The following is a 19980-nucleotide window of genomic DNA, read 5'->3' on the forward strand; positions in this document are numbered from 1 at the left end:
AATATTCCTTAGTCTAAGGTCCTGGTCAGTAATTTGTGACGAACCAGACAGTGAATTAGACAAAATACAGATTGATAGGGTTAGCTATTTACCGAGCTAAAAGCAATTTAGTCCATTACACTAGAAACTAATATCTATCATCTTGCTCCATTGTACACATTGAACAAGCCTATTAAGTCTGCACACATGTAATTTCCCGCTCCTTCCATAGCTATCAATTTCAATTACTGCAACGATAGCTTTAATGGCCCACTTTTGATGAGTTTTTGAGGCAAGCACTGTAGCAAAGGATTCATAGACCGGTTATATTAGAGCAACTGCAAGGTTTCGAGCCACAACATTGTGTAGTCAACGTTTCACTGTACTAAACACTGCAAATTGCTTACTTTTCACCATTGAAGACTTAAGGAAACAATTGATTACTATGCATGCAGTAAAGAGCAGCAACTAAAGATCATCGAATAAACTCAACGAGTTTACATTTTTGGTTGTAATTGATCGATAGTGTAGGATTTGAAACTTTGCATCGTGGAAATACGATATGGGAAGGTTTGCGGTAACACCATGTAATGACTATCTCTAAATGAGTTTGGGTGGTTAAGAAAAGAACAGTTGGTTTCAAGTTGACGTTTCGATTAGTTTGCTGAAAATTGATACCGGTGGCTTCATATAAAGAGTACATATCCATCACTCAAGGTGCTTTAAAAATACAGCCTTTTCTTCAAACCAGGAACACCGGGGCGAACCTCTTCTCTTTTTGATAAGAGCACTGGGTTCTTTTGCGTGCGTTTTCGGTACACAGCACACGGGACCAACGGCTTTACGTCCAAGCCAAAGGATGAAGCAATGGTTAAGTGTCTTGCTTAATGACACAAGTGTCACACCTTGGACCCGAACCCACACTCTGCTGATCAGAAACACCACAGTTTGAATTCAGTGCTCGTAACCGCTCGGCCACGACACTTCCACAAAGCAAAGAATTAACTGTGAGACTCTAGGTTTTTTAACATTTCACTTTTTCGGAGAAATCACTTCTGGACAGAAAATGGCTAATACAACAGCAGAAAGTGTTCATACCCCAGCAGAATGGACTGTGCTTATTGGAATGACCGAAGGCATCATTGGAATGGTTCTTAACACTCTAGCTTGGCTGGTCATCCTCCGCACCAAAAACCTCCACAACATGACAAACTACCTGCTGGCATATCTTGCTGTGATCGATAGCCTGACTTGCTTTTGTCTATGCTTTAATTTTGCAACAACAACCATGATTCCGGACAGTGAAATTGGAAGAGTTATTTATTGCCGTCTAATTAAAGCTCAGTTTGTACAGGTAATTGCAATTTATACATCAAGTTTTGGTCTGTGCGTGGTGACCTATGAAAGGTACATCGGAATAGTGCATTCTCTGCATTATCCAAGACTTCTTTCCACCAAAAAAGTCTCGGTGATAATTTTTATCACATGGATGGTTGCGTGTTTACTTTCAATCCCTGCCCTTTTCACGCACGTTGCAAGCAAAGATGCGCAACAAGCATGCACGCACCTGTGGCCTGCACTGACGATCGTGGGACAAATCCTTGCGATGCTATTCATGTACTTGTTGCCCATAACTTTTATGAGTTGGGCCTACTACAAGATCCAAGCCACACTTAAAATAAACGCACGACAACTCCGACAACAAAATGTACAAGCTGCAGCCTATGAGCTTCTACAGGCACGACAGAAAGTGGTCCACATGCTCATGATTGTCATGGGTGCGTTGTTTGTTCTGTGGACACCACATCTTATCGTGAATGTCTTCATTATTGCACTCAAGGAATCTAAAGATGCACTCATGATATGGAGCGACACCACACAAATGATCTTTTATACAAACTCTGTGATCAATCCCATCATTTACGTCTTCAAATATAAGAAGTTTCGTAGAGGTTTTCAAGACATGCTGTGCTGCTGCACGGGTCGACCTGTGAGACCCAACCAGATCGCTATGGAATGAGAAAGTAGAACAAGCTGTTGCGAACACATTACCAACCAAATGGACCGATGGTATAAATGAAAAAAATAGTTAATCATGGCCTGACGTTTCTACCCAAGCAGGGTCTTTCTGAAAGGCTAAATGACAACACAACAAACATGAACAGGGGTGGATTTCACAAAGAGTTAGGACTCGTCTTATCTCAAATTAGGACCAGTTACTCGTCCTAACTTAGGACTAGTCCTAGGAGATATACAAATTGCATGGATAATCCTAAGTTAGAACGAGTAACTGGTCCTAACTCGAGATAAGACTAGTCCTAACTCATTGTGAAATCCACCCCAAGTAACTTAAGTGTAACATAAGCAGTGAAGTGGAAATGCATGAATAGAGAGAGAAAGTAGTAGGAGAACCTCGGTAGTCTAGTTGGTAAGACACTGCTCTAGAATTGCAAGGGTCGTGGGTTCGAATCCCACCCGAGTAACATGCCTGTGATGTTTTTTCACAGGACTCGGGAAAGTACTGAGTATACAGTGCTAACACACATCGGTGTATGGGTAAAAACCAAAAATTAATAAAGTATAATTTGTTATGCAGAATGACTAAGCCAAAAGTAATATCTGGTCCCCTATAATTGGAAATTATGTAAATATAAAAAGGCAATTAGGTCCACATAATTTGCCCACTGCTTCCGTAGCTGTCATTATCAATTATTGCAACTAAAGCTTAGATAACATATCACTTTGATGAGATTTGATGCAAAGCACTGCAACAAGTTTAGGTTTCAAGCTTCATCAACGTGTAGTCAATGTTATTCAGTGTCTGATAAAAACCACCAGGCAAACTGTTTATATTTTCACCATTAGAGACAGAATTTCTGCTAGAAGAATGACTACTACATGTAAGCAGTAGTCATTCAAGATACTATCCACTGACTCGACTAGTCTATGGGATTTCAGGCATTGCATGGTGAGATATGAATATAATTTGGTTTGCGGTAACACCATGTGTATCTACTTGCCAGGTAGATGATGTTCTGTAGAGAACTGTCTTGCTTCATAGTCTACTACCACGGAGTAGATTTTCAGGAGTTCGGGAGACTTCTCATTTCTGAAAAGAACTGTCCTGCTTTTTAACTACTACTGGATGAAAGGTAGGAAATCGGGACTACTACTTTAGCTAAAGAGGATCGTTCTTAATTGGTCTCAAGGTTTGACTAGCTTGCTCTAAGTTGGTTTGAGGTAACACCATGTGCGAATCTACTTGCCAGGTAGCGTTTGTTCTTTAGCGAACTGTTTTGCTATATATTCTACTACCGCCGAGTAGATTTTTTGGATTTTCGGGAGACTTCTCTGTTGTGAACAGAACTGTCCTGCTTTTATAACTACTACCTGGGCGGAAGGTAGACAATTTTGAGACTTCATGTACAACTTAAGCTTATAGAGGATCGTTATCAACTTCACTACCACGGGGAGACTTGCCCTAGCTTGCTCTAGTCATCGTCATAGTCTACCTTCATAAATAGTTGTAAGATTCGGCAAAATTGAACATATTGCGAGACTCTAGGCGTTTATGATTCCCTTTTGAGACATCACTTTCACGTGGACAATGGCCAATACAACAGCAGCAAATGATAGCACTCATTACAAGGAACAATGGATTGTAATGACAGAAGGCATCATTGGAATGGTTCTAAACACTCTCGCTTGGCTGGTCATCCTCTGCACCAAAAACCTCCACAATATGACAAACTACCTGCTGGCATATCTTGCTGTGATCGACAGCCTGACTTGCTTTTGTCTATTCCTTTTTTATGCCATGCTGGGCTTTGCTCCTGAAAATTTCATTGCGAGATATATTTACTGTTGGCTAATCTACAGTTTATTTCTACAGCACATCACAATTTACACCTCAAGTTTCGGTCTGTGTGTGGTAACCTACGAAAGGTACATCGGAATAGTGCATTCTCTGCATTATCCAAGACTTCTGTCCGCCAAAAAAGTCTTGGTGATCATTTTCATCACATGGATGATTGCGTGTCTACTCGCTTGTCCGTTGCTTTTCACAAAAGTCGCCAGCAACGATGCACAACAAGCATGCACAGAAACCTCATCGTCACAACTACTGACAACCACAGTATACAGTTTTGCGATTATATTCACCTACTTTTTGCCCGTAACTTTTATGAGTTGGGCCTACTACAAGATCCAAGCCACACTTAAGATCAGCGCACGACAACTCCGACAACAAAATGTACAAGCTGCGGCAAATGAGCTTCTACAGGCACGACAGAAAGTGGTCAACATGCTCATGATTGTCATGGGTGCGTTGTTTGTTCTGTGGACACCACATATTATCCTGATTATCTTCTCCGTGGCTAAAGGACAAAAAGAAATCTACGAATCTCCAGTTGCTCTTACAGTGTATCGGATCACCGAAGGGATATATTACATTAACTCTGTGATCAATCCCATCATTTACGTCTTCAAATCCAAGGCGTTTCGGAAAGGTCTTACAGATATGGTGTGTTGCTGCATCAGTCGATCTACACAACCAAACCAGATTGATTTAGAGTGAAACTTCAGAAAGGTCGTTTCGGAAAGGTCTTAAGGATATGGTGTGTTGCTGCATCAGTCGACCTGCACGACCAAACCACATTGAATACAATGAAATGCTCGACTTTGTAGAAATACAAAATATTTTTAAAACAAATTAAGGGGGAATTGAACCCCTCATCAGATTCAGCACAACAGACAGATTGATCTTTATTTGGCATGATGTGATAAAATGGAATCATATTAAACTATTAATTTGACACAGGACCCAGATAGCCGATCGATCTCAAAATTCTACAGATTCGTCAGTTTATATATCTGGTGGATTACATAAATTGCTTACACTGCCAACTGTTTTGTTAGCAAAAACAAATTCTGTAATGTTCCTTGAAATCTTTACTAAGCTAAGTAATTTCCAGTCCCTTACACTGGAAAATGTAAGGTTTGTCATCTCGCTCCAATGTAACTATCAAAAAAGGCAATTTAAGTATACCTAAGTTCCCGCTCTTTTCGTAGCTGTCAATTTCAATTATTGCAAATAAAGCTTAAATAACATGACTTTGATGAGATTTTGTGCCAAGCACTGCAGCATAGGAGTACACAGGGCTCATGACAAGGTTTTGTATAAACTTCTAAGCACCGACACCTGATGCATTTGTGGAGAACTTAAATTTATGCTGAAGGGGGATAAAAAATAAAAAGCAGAAAAGTTTGAAAAGCAAATACGCCATGATAGCCAAAATACTAGGATGTATTCATTACACATGACTGGTTCGCAACTAAAATCCCTTTTTTAATTGACAATTCAAGAGTTAGGCCGTGTTCGACATTGACGGCTACGACTGTTGCTAGGGGTGTTGCTATGGGCAACCAAGCTCAATGAGGAGAAGACCGAGTTCCTTGTGGTAATCTCTGATCACCTTAAGCACCTGCTGCCTGCAGTGACTCTCCGTATCGGTACCAAGATCATCCAGCCCTCTGAGAGTGTGCGCAATCTCGGTATTGTGTTTGACACTTCCTTGAGTATGAATGCTCAAGTAACATCCCTGTGCAAAGGTCTCAACTACCAGATGCCCAATATCTCTAGAATCAGAAGATTCCTCGATAAGGACACTTGCCATCTTGTTATCCGTGCTCTGATTCTTACTAGGCTTGACTATGGTAATGCCTTGCTGTTTGGCTCCAACTCAACAGACATACAACGACTACAACGGCTACAAAACTGGGCTGCCAAACTTGTCTGTCATGCCCAAAAGCATGACCACGCCACACCTTATTTACAAGATCTTCACTGGCTGCCGATTAGGGAGAGGATAACCTTCAAGATCTTGGTTTATGTGTATAAATGCCTCAACAACACAGCACCTGGCTATTTATCCTCTTGCCTGTCCCTCCATCGGCCTGGCCGCTCAAGTCTACGCTCAGCATCCGACACTACTCGCCTCATGGAACCTAACTGAATCAAGCTTCTAAAGTCAGCTTCAAGTCGCACATTCTCTCATTTTGCTCCACACACCTGGAATGCACTCTCCATCTCAATCAGGAAATCCAACTCTCTTCCAACATTTAAGAAGTGTATCAAACATTATCTGTATCCTATCTAAAGCACTGCCTTCTTGACGTAGTGGCGCTATACAAATGCCCTATATGTACATTGTACAATGTATGTATGTATGTATGTTTGCTTCAATGCATGTTTCGTTTGTGCTCATGTAATCGGGTCAGTACCATTGAGTTATATATATATAAGAAATACACTCTGCTGCTGACAACACCCGGGGCCCAATTTCATAGAGCTGCTCAAGCACAAAATTTGCTTTTTTAGTTTTCCTTCCTTAGTAAAATCAGATTACCGGCCAAGACTCCACTCAATTGTTATGCTAAGTAAACAGCAGCTAAATACCAGTCACAAGCAATGTAGATGTCCTAAAATTTTGGCCAGTAACATGTATAAAATAAGCAAACTATTTTCATGCTTAAAGGGAAGGTTCATAGTTGGTAATTACTCGAAACAAATATTAACTTAAAAACTGACTTGGTAATGAGCAATGGAGAGCTGTTGATAGTATAAATCATTGTGAGAAACGGCTCCCTCTGAAGTAGCATAGATTTTGAAATAGAGGTAATTTCTCACTAAAATAATAAAAGACTTTTAGCCAGAAAGCACACATAGTCGTCCAACAAGGGTGTTTTTTTCATTCATCATTTTCTTCAAACTCCGATGACCAATAGAGCTAAAATTTTCACAGGTTTGTTATTTTATGCATATGTTGAGATACACCAAGTGAGAAGACTGGTCTTTGAACTAGGTCCACCAGGACAAACCACCACATAGTACTTGATGACAATCCTCCGATCAAATGACAAGAATCAACTTGGGCGTTATACAAAAACAAACAATTTTGTTGTGTATGCATCAGGATATTAATATTAATTTTCCCCCTTCACATTTCATCCACTGGTAGAGCAGAAGGCACCACCTTCCAAACTTTTTATGAAGCAATATTATGGTTAAACGCCAAGGGTAAAACTCAAATTAAATAAACAATTTTGTACTTGGAGTAATAAATGTCTTTGAATTATTATTTATGCAGAAACTTTCATGATAATAAACACTGTGATCACATGAAATAATAATCAACCATTTGATACACAATGCTCCTTAGTCTAAGGTCCTGGTCAGTAATTTGTGACAAACCAGACAGTGACTTAGACAAAATACAGATTGATAGGGTTAGCTATTTACCGAGCTAAAAGCAATTTAGTCCATTACACTAGAAACTAATATCTATCATCTTGCTCCATTGTACACATTGAACAAGCCTATTAAGTCTGCATACATGTAATTTCCCGCTCCTTCCATAGCTATCAATTTCAATTACTGCAACGATAGCTTTAATGGCCCACTTTTGATGAGTTTTTGTGGCAAGCACTGTAGCAAAGGATTCATAGACCAGTTATATTAGAGCAACTGCAAGGTTTCGAGCCACAACATTGTGTAGACAACGTTTCACTGTACTAATAACTGCAAATTGCTTACTTTTCACCATGGGAGACTTAAGGAAACAAATGATTACTATGCATGCAGTAAAGAGCAGCAACTAAAGATCAACGAGTTTACATTTTTGGTTGCAATTGATCGATAGTGTAGGATTTGAAACTTTGCATCGTGGAAATACGATATGGGAAGGTTTGCGGTAACACCATGTAATGACTATCTCTAAATGAGTTTGGGTGGTTAAGAAAAGAACAGTTGGTTTCAAGTTGACGTTTCGATTAGTTTGCTGATAATTGATACCGGTGGCTTCATATAAAGAGTACATATCCATCACTCAAGGTGCTTTAAAAATACAGCCTTTTCTTCAAACCAGGAACACCGGGGCGAACCTCTTCTCTTTTTGATAAGAGCACTGGGTTCTTTTGCGTGCGTTTTCGGTACACAGCACACGGGACCAACGGCTTTACGTCCAAGCCAAAGGATGAAGCAATGGTTAAGTGTCTTGCTTAATGACACAAGTGTCACACCTTGGACCCGAACCCACACTCTGCTGATCAGAAACACCAGAGTTTAAATTCAGTGCTCGTGATCGCTCGGCCACGACACTTCCACAAAGCAAAGAATTAACTGTGAGACTCTAGGTTTTTTAACATTTCACTTTTTCGGAGAAATCACTTCTGGACAGAAAATGGCTAATACAACAGCAGAAAGTGTTCATACCCCAGCAGAATGGACTGTCCATATTGGAATGGCCGAAGGCATCATTGGAATGGTTCTAAACACTCTCGCTTGGCTGGTCATCCTCCGCACCAAAAACCTCCACAATATGACAAACTACCTGCTGGCATATCTTGCTGTGATCGATAGCCTGACTTGCTTTTGTCTATTCTTTAATTTTGCAACAACAACCATGATTCCGGACAGTGAAATTGGAAGAGTTATTTATTGCCGTCTAATTAAAGCTCAGTTTGTACAGGTAATTGCAATTTATACATCAAGTTTTGGTCTGTGCGTGGTGACCTACGAAAGGTACATCGGAATAGTGCATTCTCTGCATTATCCAAGACTTCTGTCCGCCAAAAAAGTTTCGGTGATAATTTTTATCACATGGATGGTTGCGTGTTTACTTTCAATCCCTGCCCTTTTCACGCACGTTGCAAGCAAAGATGCGCAACAAGCATGCACGCACCTGTGGCCTGCACTGACGATCGTGGGACAAATCCTTGCGATGCTATTTATGTACTTGTCGCCCATAACTTTTATGAGTTGGGCCTACTACAAGATCCAAGCCACACTTAAAATAAACGCACGACAACTCCGACAAAAAAATGTACAAGCTGCAGCCTATGAGCTTCTACAGGCTCGACAGAAAGTGGTCCACATGCTCATGATTGTCATGGGTGCGTTGTTTGTTCTGTGGACACCACATCTTATCGTGAATGTCTTCATTATTGCACTCAAGGAATCTAAAGATGCACTCATGATATGGAGCGACACCACACAAATGATCTTTTATACAAACTCTGTGATCAATCCCATCATTTACGTCTTCAAATATAAGAAGTTTCGTAGAGGTTTTCAAGACATGCTGTGCTGCTGCACGGGTCGACCTGTGAGACCCAACCAGATCGCTATGGAATGAGAAAGTAGAACAAGCTGTTGCGAACACATTACCAACCAAATGGACCGATGGTATAAATGAAAAAAATAGTTAATCATGGCCTGACGTTTCTACCCAAGCAGGGTCTTTCTGAAAGGCTAAATGACAACACAACAAACATGAACAGGGGTGGATTTCACAAAGAGTTAGGACTCGTCTTATCTCAAATTAGGACCAGTTACTCGTCCTAACTTAGGACTAGTCCTAGGAGATATACAAATTGCATGGATAATCCTAAGTTAGAACGAGTAACTGGTCCTAACTCGAGATAAGACTAGTCCTAACTCATTGTGAAATCCACCCCAAGTAACTAAGTGTAACCTAAGCAGTGAAGTGGAAATGCATGAATAGAGAGAGAAAGTAGTAGGAGAACCTCGGTAGTCTAGTTGGTAAGACATTGCTCTAGAATTGCAAGGGTCGTGGGTTCGAATCCCACCCGAGTAACATGCCTGTGATATTTTTTCACAGGACTCGGGAAAGTACTGAGTATACAGTGCTAACACACATCGGTGTATGGGTAAAAACCAAAAATTAATAAAGTATAATTTGTTATGCAGAATGACTAAGCCAAAAGTAATATCTGGTCCCCTATACTTGGAAATTATGTAAATATAAAAAGGCAATTAGGTCCACATAATTTGCCCACTGCTTCCGTAGCTGTCATTATCAATTATTGCAACTAAAGCTTAAATAACATCACTTTGATGAGATTTGATGCGAAGCACTGCAACAAATTTAGGTTTCAAGCTTCAACAACGTGAAGTCAATGTTATTCACTGTCTGATAAAAACCACCAGGCAAACTGTTTATAATTTCACCATTAGAGACAGAATTTCTGCTAGGAGACTGACTACTACATGTAAGCAGTAGTCATTCAAGATACTATCCACTGACTCGACTAGTCTATGGGATTTCAGGCATTGCATGGTGAGATATGAATATAATTTGGTTTGCGGTAACACCATGTGTATCTACTTGCCAGGTAGATGATGTTCTGTAGAGAACTGTCTTGCTTCATAGTCTACTACCAAGGAGTAGATTTTCAGGAGTTCGGGAGACTTCTCATTTCTGAAAAGAACTGTCCCGCTTTTTAACTACTACCCGGGCGGATGGTATAAAAAATAGACTGGACTACTACTTTAGCTTATTGGATCGTGATTAACTGTACTACCGCGGAGTCAGTTCTTAATTGGTCTCAACATTTCATTTAATTGGTCTACTCGCTTGTCCGTTGCTTTTCACAAAAGTCGCCAGCAACGATGCACAACAAGCATGCACAGAAACCTCATCGTCACAACTACTGACAACCACAGGATACAGTTTTGCGATTATATTCACCTACTTTTTGCCCGTAACTTTTATGAGTTGGGCCTACTACAAGATCCAAGCCACACTTCAGATTAGCGCACGACAACTCCGTCAACAAAATGTACAAGCTGCGGCATACGAGCTTCTACAGGCTCGACAGAAAGTGGTGCACATGCTCATGATTGTCATGGGTGCGTTGTTTGTTCTGTGGACACCACAGTTTATCGTGATTATCTTCTCCTTGGCTAAAGGACAAAAAGAAATCTACGAATCTCCAGTTGCTCTTACAGTGTATCGGATCACCGAAGGGATATATTACATTAACTCTGTGATCAATCCCATCATATACGTCCTTAAATCCAAGGCGTTTCGGAAAGGTCTTACAGATATGGTGTGTTGCTGCATCAGTCAATCTGCACGACCAAACCTGATTGATTTAGAGTGAAACTTCAGAAAGGTCGTTTGGAAAGGTTCTTAAGGATATGGTGTATTGCTGCATCAGATGACCTGCACGACCAAACAAGATTGATAGAGTAAAAATTCAGAAAGGTCGTTTCAGAAAGGTCTTAAGGATATGGTGTGTTGCTGCATCAGACGACCTGCACGACCAAACCACATTGAATACAATGAAATGCTCAACTTTGTAGAAATACAAAATATTTTTTGGACAAATTAAGGGGGAATTGAACCCCTCATCAGATTCAGCACAACAGACAGATTGATCTTTATTTGGCATGATGTGATAAAATGGAATCATATTAAACTATTTATTTGACACATCAACACTCTTTATAGTCATGTTCTTGAGCAGTAATTTTGTGGGGAAAAAAAAACAAATCAATGGGTGCGTTTGATTAGCTTCCCCGGGTCGACCCTGATCTGCCCTTGGTACGTTCGAATAGCTTTGACCTCATTCCAGGGGCTCACTGATTCATTCTTAACAGGCTTGACTATGGTAATGCCTTGTTGTTTGGGTCCAACTCAACAGACACACAACGACTACAACGGCTACAAAACTGGGCTGCTAAACTTGTCTGTCGTGCCCAAAAGCATGACCACGCCACACCATATTTACAAGATCTTCACTGGCTGCAGATTAGGGAGAGGATAACCTTCAAGATCTTGGTTTATGTGTATAAATGCCTCAACAACACAGCACCTGGCTATTTATCCTCTTGCCTGTCCCTCCATCGGCCTGGCTGCTCAAGTCTACGCTCAGCATCCGACACTACTCGCCTCATGGAACCTAACTCAATCAAGCTTCTTAAGTCAGCTTCAAGTCGCACATTCTCTCATTTTGCTCCACACACCTGGAATGCACTCTCCACCTCAATCAGGAAATCCGACTCTCTTTGAACATTTAAGAAGTGTATAAAACATTATCTCTATTCTATCTAAAGCGCTGCTTTCTTGACGTAGTGGCGCTATACAAATGCCCTATATGTATGTATGTATGTATGTATGCTTCAATGCATGTTTCGTTTGTGCTCATGTAATCGGGTCAGTACCATTGAGTTATATATATATAAGAAATACACTCTGCTGCTGACAACACCCGGGGCCCAATTTCATAGAGCTGCTCAAGCACAAAATTTGCTTTTTAAGCTAAAAAAAATCCTTCCTTATTAGTAAAATCAGATTACCGGCCAAGACTCCACTCAATTGTTATGCTAAGTAAACAGCAGCTAAATACCAGTCACAAGCAATGTAGATGTCCTAAAATTTTGGCCAGTAACATGTATAAAATAAGCAAACTGTTTGCCTGCTTAAAGGGAAGGTTCATAGTTGGTAATTACTCAATACAAATATTAACTTAAAAACTGACTTGGTAACGAGCAATGGAGAGCTGTTGATAGTATAAAACATTGTGAGAAACAGCTCCCTCTGTAGTAGCATAGATTTTGAAATAGAGGTAATTTCTCACTAAAATAATAAAAGACTTTTAGCCAGAAAGCACACATAGTCGTCCAACAAGGGTGTTTTTTCTTTCATCATTTTCTTCCAACTCCGATGACCAGTAGAGCTCAAATTTTCACAGGTTTATTTTATGCATATGTTGAGATACACCAAGTGAGAACACTTGTCTTTGAACTAGGTCCGCCAGGCAAACCACCACATAGTACCTGATGACATTATGGGCGTTATACAAAAACAAACAATTTTGTTGTGTATGCATCAGGATATTAATATTAATTTTCCCCCTTCACATTTCATCCACTGCTAGAGCAGAAGACACCACCTTCCAAACTTTCTATGAAGCAATATTATGGTTAAATGCCAAGGGTAAAACCCAAATTAAATAAACATTCATAAATACCTCAGACAGTTTGGCTATTCCTATTGGTGGAGAGCGCGTCACATGGGTGTGTATAAACCTTTGTTTATGACCAGAAAAAAAGTGTTGAAACATGGGCGTGACACGCGAGCTTGCACCTGTTCTTATAAGACAGTTTCTTCATTCCTATTGGTCGAGAGCAATGGCTGAAACAGTTGTGCCACATCACGCACTACGCGCGACGCGCACAGCATTCCCTTGTTTACCCGAGGGCGGTGGAGGGCCTTACCATTTTATAGCTGGAGGGGTGTTGTGTTGAAAGAAATCATTGAACAATTATAATTTTTGCATTTATTTTACTTTTTGACCAAAAAGTGTAATGTTTTTGACCGAAAAGGTATTTATGAATGGGAATCAAAGTGTGTTGAATCGGTTTTCAACTAGTGGTTTAAACCCGCCGAGGCCTGGTTCTTGATAATTTACCTCAACTTCGTCTTGGTAAAATTATCAAGAACCAGGCCTCGTTGGGATTAAACCACTAGTTGAAAACCTCTTCACCACACATTGATTTCCTTAATTTTGTACTTTAAATTATTATTTATGCAGAAACTTGCGTGATAATAAATACTGTGATCACATGAAATAATAATCAACCATTTGACACACAATGCTCCTTATTCTAAGGTCTTGGACAGTAATTTGTGACCAACCAGACAGTGAATTAGACAAAATACAGATTGATAGGGTTAGCTATTTACCAAGCTAAAGACCAAGCTAAAGACTAGAAATTTCTAGTCCATTACACTGGAAACTAATATCTATCATCTTGCTCCAATGTACATATTGAACAAGCCTATTAAGTCTGCATACATGAAATTGCCCGCTCCTTCCATAGCTATCGATTTCAATTACTGCAACAATAGCTTTAATGGCCCAATTTTGATGAGTTTTTGTGGCAAGCACTGTAGCAAAATATTCAATGGTTATTAGAGCAACTGCAAGGTTTCGAGCCAAAACATTGTGTAGTCAACGTTTCACTGTACTAAACACTGCAAATTGCTTACTTTTCACCATGGGAGACTTAAGGAAACAAATGATTACTATGCATGCAGTAAAGAGCAGCAACTAAAGATCATCGAATAACTCAACGAGTTTACATTTTTGGTTGCAATTGATCGATAATGTAGGATTTGAAACTTTGCATTGTTGAAATACGATATGGGAAGGTTTGCGGTAACACCATGTAATGACTATCTCTAAATGAGTTGGGGTGGTTCAGAAAAGAACCGTTGGTTTCAACTCGACGTTTCGATTAGTTTGCTGATAACTGATACCGGTGGCTTCATATAAAGAGTACATATCCATCACTCAACGTGCTTTAAAAATACAGCCTTTTCTTCAAACCAGGAACATCGGGGCGAATCCCTTCTATTTTTGATAAGTGCACTGGGTTCTTTTTCGTGTGTTACCGGTACACAACACACGGGACCAACAGCTTTACGGCCAAGCCGAAGGATGAAGCAATGGTTAAGTGTCTTGCTTAAGGACACAAGTGTCACGACCGCGACTCGAACCCACACTCTGCTGATCAGAAACACCAACAGCTTTACGGCCAAGCCGAAGGATGAATCAATGGTTAAGTGTCTTGCTTAAGGACACAAGTGTCACGACCGGGACTCGAACCCACACTCTGCTGATCAGAAACACCACAGTTTGAATTCAGTGCTCGTAACCGCTCGGCCACGACACTTCAATGAAGCAAAGACTTAGCTGTGAGACTCTAGGTTTTTCACATTTCACTTTTTCAGAGAAATCACATCTGGACAGAAAATGGCTAATACAACAGCAGGAAGTGGTGATATCCCTGCAGAATGGATTGGCCAGATTGGAATGGCCGAAGGCATCATTGGAATAGTTCTTAACACTCTAGCTTGGCTGGTCATCCTCCGCACAAAAAACCTCCACAATATGACAAACTACCTGCTGGCATATCTTGCTGTGATCGATAGCCTGACTTGCTTTTGTCTATTCTTTTATTTTGCAACAGCAACCATGATCCCGAACAGTGAAATTGGAAGAGTTATTTATTGCCATCTAATTAAAACTCAGTTTTTACAGGCAATTACAATTTACACATCAAGTTTTGGTCTGTGCATATTAACCTACGAAAGGTACATTGGGATAGTGCATTCTCTACATTACCCAAGACTTCTGTCGCCCAAAAAGGTCTTGATGATCATTTTTATCACATGGATGATTGCGTGTGTACTTTCAAGCCCTTTCCTTTTCACACAAGTTGCAAGCAAAGATGCGCAACAAGCATGCCAACACCTGTGGCCTGCACTGATGATCATGGGACAAATCCTTGCGATGCTATTCATGTACTTGTTGCCCGTAACTTTTATGAGTTGGGCCTACTACAAGATCCAAGCCACACTTAAAATAAACGCACGACAACTCCGACAACAAAATGTACAAGCTGCAGCCTATGAGCTTCTACAGGCACGACAGAAAGTGGTCCACATGCTCATGATTGTCATGGGTGCGTTGTTTGTTCTGTGGACACCACTTGTTATCGTGAATGTCTTCGTTATTGCACTCAAGGGATCTAAAGATGCACTCATGATATGGTATGACACCACTCAAATTATGTATTACACAAACTTTGTGATCAATCCCATCATTTACGTCTTCAAATATAAGAAGTTTCGTAGAGGTTTTCAAGACATGCTGTGCTGCTGCACGGGTCGACCTGTGAGACCCAACCAGATCGCTATGGAATGAGAAAATAGAATTACATGTAGCTGTTGCAGACAACTTACCAACCTAATGGACCGATGGTATAAATGCAAAAAATAGTTAACGGCCTGACGTTTCTGTTGTGATATGGGACTACTTTATCCTGCTCATGTGTATTGTGCCCAACTGTGTTATCATGCTTCTTATAAAGTGGTATGACAGAATAAAGACCTTGGTCAGGAGCTAGGAAAGCAACCATCGTATATCGCCTCAATTACTTCCTAGACTCATATCACTTCATGGTGGCAGCGGTGAAAAGATCTATAGCATCACTTGCTTTAGCATTGGCCTCGTTACTCACTGTTACGACAGATATTTCAAGCATTGAAATTTCCGAGAGGAACACTGACCACGGCGGTCCGACTGAGAGACTTGTTGCTGCACGTACGTAAATCAGCCAGCATCGTTGCATGCTGCATGTGTACCGCAAACGCTTGTGTACAGTACAGTGGAACGTGACAGTCACCGGCGGTATTTCTCGTCGCCTGTCGGACATAAAACATACCGAAACCCATACCAACGTTGCCAAGACCCGTCCTCTGAATGCATCAGGGACTATCCACCACGGTAGGATCGTGAATTTGCCTTTACATATTTGATTCTTTGTACACTTGGTGTAAAACTAACGAACTACTTTGTTTAGTGTAGTCGTGCAATATCAAAAGCACAGGCACACGCACCATCATATCGATTCAGTGTACATGAGAGTAAACTAGTTCCGACAACGCAAATACATGCTCCACGAAGGCAACCCCTACCGAGTCTACAAGATTGATTGACCTTTGACCGTGTTCATCCGCATCATTGGACTAACGAATTGTTTGGTCTAGCCAAATAACATCAGGATATAGTACTCCGCTCCTATGTTGCAGCCGGAACTATTCAGCACCGTTTTTATGAATGGGAAGAGTGAGCAAGTGTATTTACGTGACTTGTAGCCCAATACCCGGACAGCTACAACCGACGCAACTACCCATCCACACTAGGATCTACCAACGGCGGAGTGGGCGTATCACAGATCACCAACACCGGAGACTGGAATTTCATGCCATTGAACAGTGACCTTGATTCATTGTAGTATCCTGATTATCTGCATTCCAGAACTTTTGTTGATTCGTACCAACTGAACTGTACACACGAACTGGACATTTAATTGACTCTTAGGATTGAAACATTGCCAACATTGTAGAGTTTACTGTACTAATTTCACTGCTATCATAGAATTTTGTGATATTTTACTTCTTTACAATTTTTATGTGTATTTTCCATGGTAACACCCAATCAAACAATGGCCAAATACCCAGAAATGAACTGGGGTGCTACTGATATTTCAGAAGAGTTTGTTCTTTTCCGCCAGCGCATGAACCTTTGTTTACTAGATAATGAGGTAACAGACCCTCGTAAAATTTCTGTGAAATTAAATATCGCGCTGGGCAATCAAGGGTTCAAAAGGCTAAATGCATCAAGCTTAACCGATGAGGACCAACTTGACCCCCCAAAAATTTGGGCATTGTTTGATGATCAGTTACAGGTTAAAGCTAACTTTCGTGTCCATCGCTTAGAATTACTGCGTTATAGGCAGAAGGATGGGGAAAGTATTGACGGTTTTGTGACCAGGTGTTGTGAGAAAGCGAAACATTGCGATTTTGAGACAGCCGAACTGGACGAACACAAAAAAAACACAAATCAATAGGTGCGTTTGATTAGCTTCCCCGGGTTGACCCTGATCTGCACTTGGTACGTTCGAATAGCTTTGACGTCATTCGAGGGGCTCACTGATTCTTACCAGGCTTGACTATGGTAATGCCTTGTTGTTTGGGTCCAACTCAACAGACACACAACGACTACAACGGCTACAAAACTGGGCTGCTAAACTTGTCTGTCGTGCCCAAAAGCATGACCATGCCACACCATTACAAGATCTTCACTGGCTGCAGATTAGGGAGAGGATAACCTTCAAGATCTTGGTTTATGTGTATAAATGCCTCAACAACACAGCACCTGGCTATTTATCCTCTTGCCTGTCCCTCCATCGGCCTGGCCGCTCAAGTCTACGCTCGGCATCCGACACTACTCGCCTCATGGAACCTAACTCAATCAAGCTTCTTAAGTCAGCTTCAAGTCGCACATTCTCTCATTTTGCTCCACACACCTGGAATGCACTCTCCACCTCAATCAGGAAGTCGGACTCTCTCCGAACATTAAGAAGTGTATCAAACATTATCTGTATCCTATCTAAAGCGCTGCTTTCTCGACGTAGTGGCGCTATACAAATGCCCTATATGTATGTATGTATGTATGTATGTATGTATGTATGCTTCAATGCATGTTTCGTTTGTGCTCATGTAATCGGGTCAGTACCATTGAGTTATATATATAAGAAATACACTCTGCTGCTGACAACACCCGGGGCCCAATTTCATAAAGCTGCTCAAGCACAAAATTTGCTTTTTAAGCTAAAAAAAATCCTTCCTTAGAAAAATCAGATTACCGGCCAAGACTCCATTCAATTGTTATGCTAAGTAAACAGCAGCTAAATACCAGTCACAAGCAATGTAGATGTCCTAAAATTTTGGCCAGTAACATGTATAAAATACGCAAACTATTTTCATGCTTAAAGGGAAGGTACATAGTTGGTTATTACTCGAAACAAATATTAACTTAAAAACTGACTTGGTAACGAGCAATGGAGAGCTGTTGATAGTATAAAACATTGTGAGAAACGGCTCCCTCTGAAGTAGCATAGATTTTGAAATAGAGGTAATTTCTCACTAAAATAATAAAAGACTTTTAGCCAGAAAGCACACATAGTCGTCCAACAAGGGTGTTTTTTCTTTCATCATTTTCTTCCAACTCCGATGACCAGTAGAGCTCAAATTTTCACAGGTTTGTTATTTTATGCATATGTTGAGATACACCAAGTGAGAAGACTGGTCTTTGAACTAGGTCCACCAGGCAAACCACCACATAGTACTTGATGACAATCCTCCGATCAAATGACAAGAATGTACTTGGGCGTTATACAAAAACAAACAATTTTGTTGTGTATGCATCAGGATATTAATATTAATTTCCCCCCTTAACATTTCATCCACTGGTAGAGCAGAAGGCACCACCTTCCAAACTTTTTATGAAGCAATATTATGGTTAAATGCCAAGGGTAAAACCCAAATTAAATAAACATTCATAAATACCTCAGACAGTTTGGCTATTCCTATTGGTGGAGAGCGCGTCACATGGGTGTGTATAAACCTTTGTTTATGACCAGTAAAAAGTGTTGAAACATGGGCGTGACACGCGAGCTTGCACCTGTTCTTATAAGACAGTTTCTTCATTCCTATTGGTTGAGAGCAATGGCTGAAACAGTTGTGCCACATCACGCACTACGCGCGACGCGCACAGCATTCCCTTATAAGGAGTCGTTTACCCGAGGGCGGTGGAGGGCCTTACCATTTCATAGCTGGAGGGATGTTGTGTTGAAAGAAATCATTGAACAATTATAATTTTTGCATTTATTTTACTTTTTGACCAAAAAGTGTAATGTTTTTGACCGAAAAGGTATTTATGAATGGGAATCAAAGTGTGTTGAATCGGTTTTCAACTAGTGGTTTAAACCCACCGAGGCCTGGTTCTTGATAGTTTACCTCAACTTCGTCTTGGTAAAATTATCAAGAACCAGGCCTCGTTGGGATTAAACCACTAGTTGAAAACCTCTTCACCACACATTGATTTCCTTAATTTTGTACTTTAAATTATTATTTATGCAGAAACTTGCGTGATAATAAATACTGTGATCACATGAAATAATAATCAACCATTTGACACACAATGCTCCTTAGTCTAAGGTCTTGGACAGTAATTTGTGACCAACCAGACAGTGAATTAGACAAAATACAGATTGATAGGGTTAGCTATTTACCAAGCTAAAGACCAAGCTAAAGACTAGAAATTTCTAGTCCATTACACTGGAAACTAATATCTATCATCTTGCTCCAATGTACATATTGAACAAGCCTATTAAGTCTGCATAATTGCCCGCTCCTTCCATAGCTATCGATTTCAATTACTGCAACAATAGCTTTAATGGCCCAATTTTGATGAGTTTTTGTGGCAAGCACTGTAGCAAAATATTCGATGGTTATTAGAGCAACTGCAAGGTTTTGAGCCAAAACATTGTGTAGTCAACGTTTCACCATGGGAGACTTAAGGAAACAAATGATTACTATGCATGCAGTAAAGAGCAGCAACTAAAGATCATCAGTTTACATTTTTGGTTGCAATTGATCGATAATGTAGGATTTGAAACTCTGCATCGTTGAAATACGATATGGGAAGGTTTGCGGTAACACCATGTAATGACTATCTCTAAATGCGTTGGGGTGGTTCAGAAAAGAACCGTTAGTTTCA

At 40.4% G+C, this 19980-nt stretch overlaps 2 protein-coding genes and 1 non-coding gene across 4 annotated transcripts in view; 2 read left to right on the plus strand and 1 right to left on the minus strand.

The window, feature by feature from the left end:
• Positions 1-19980, minus strand: part of LOC139947243 (Fanconi anemia group A protein homolog) — a 99808-nt gene that overhangs the window by 29680 nt on the left and 50148 nt on the right. The gene's annotated exons all lie outside the window — the stretch shown is intronic.
• Trnas-aga (transfer RNA serine (anticodon AGA)) lies at positions 9563-9635 on the plus strand. Its single transcript has one exon. It is a non-coding gene; the product is annotated as a tRNA-Ser (tRNA).
• LOC139947304 (somatostatin receptor type 4-like) lies at positions 14605-15558 on the plus strand. The gene has a single exon (XM_071945198.1). It carries the CDS (start codon positions 14605-14607, stop codon positions 15556-15558), a length of 954 nt encoding a protein of 317 aa, XP_071801299.1.

This window comes from Asterias amurensis, chromosome 14 (genome assembly GCF_032118995.1).
Source record: "Asterias amurensis chromosome 14, ASM3211899v1".
Taxonomy (NCBI): domain Eukaryota; kingdom Metazoa; phylum Echinodermata; class Asteroidea; order Forcipulatida; family Asteriidae; genus Asterias; species Asterias amurensis.

What these genes read in the sequence shown, in the direction of transcription:
- LOC139947304 (XM_071945198.1), top strand. Translation starts at nt 14,605, where the DNA reads ATGGCTAATACAACAGCAGGAAGTGGTGATATCCCTGCAGAATGGATT.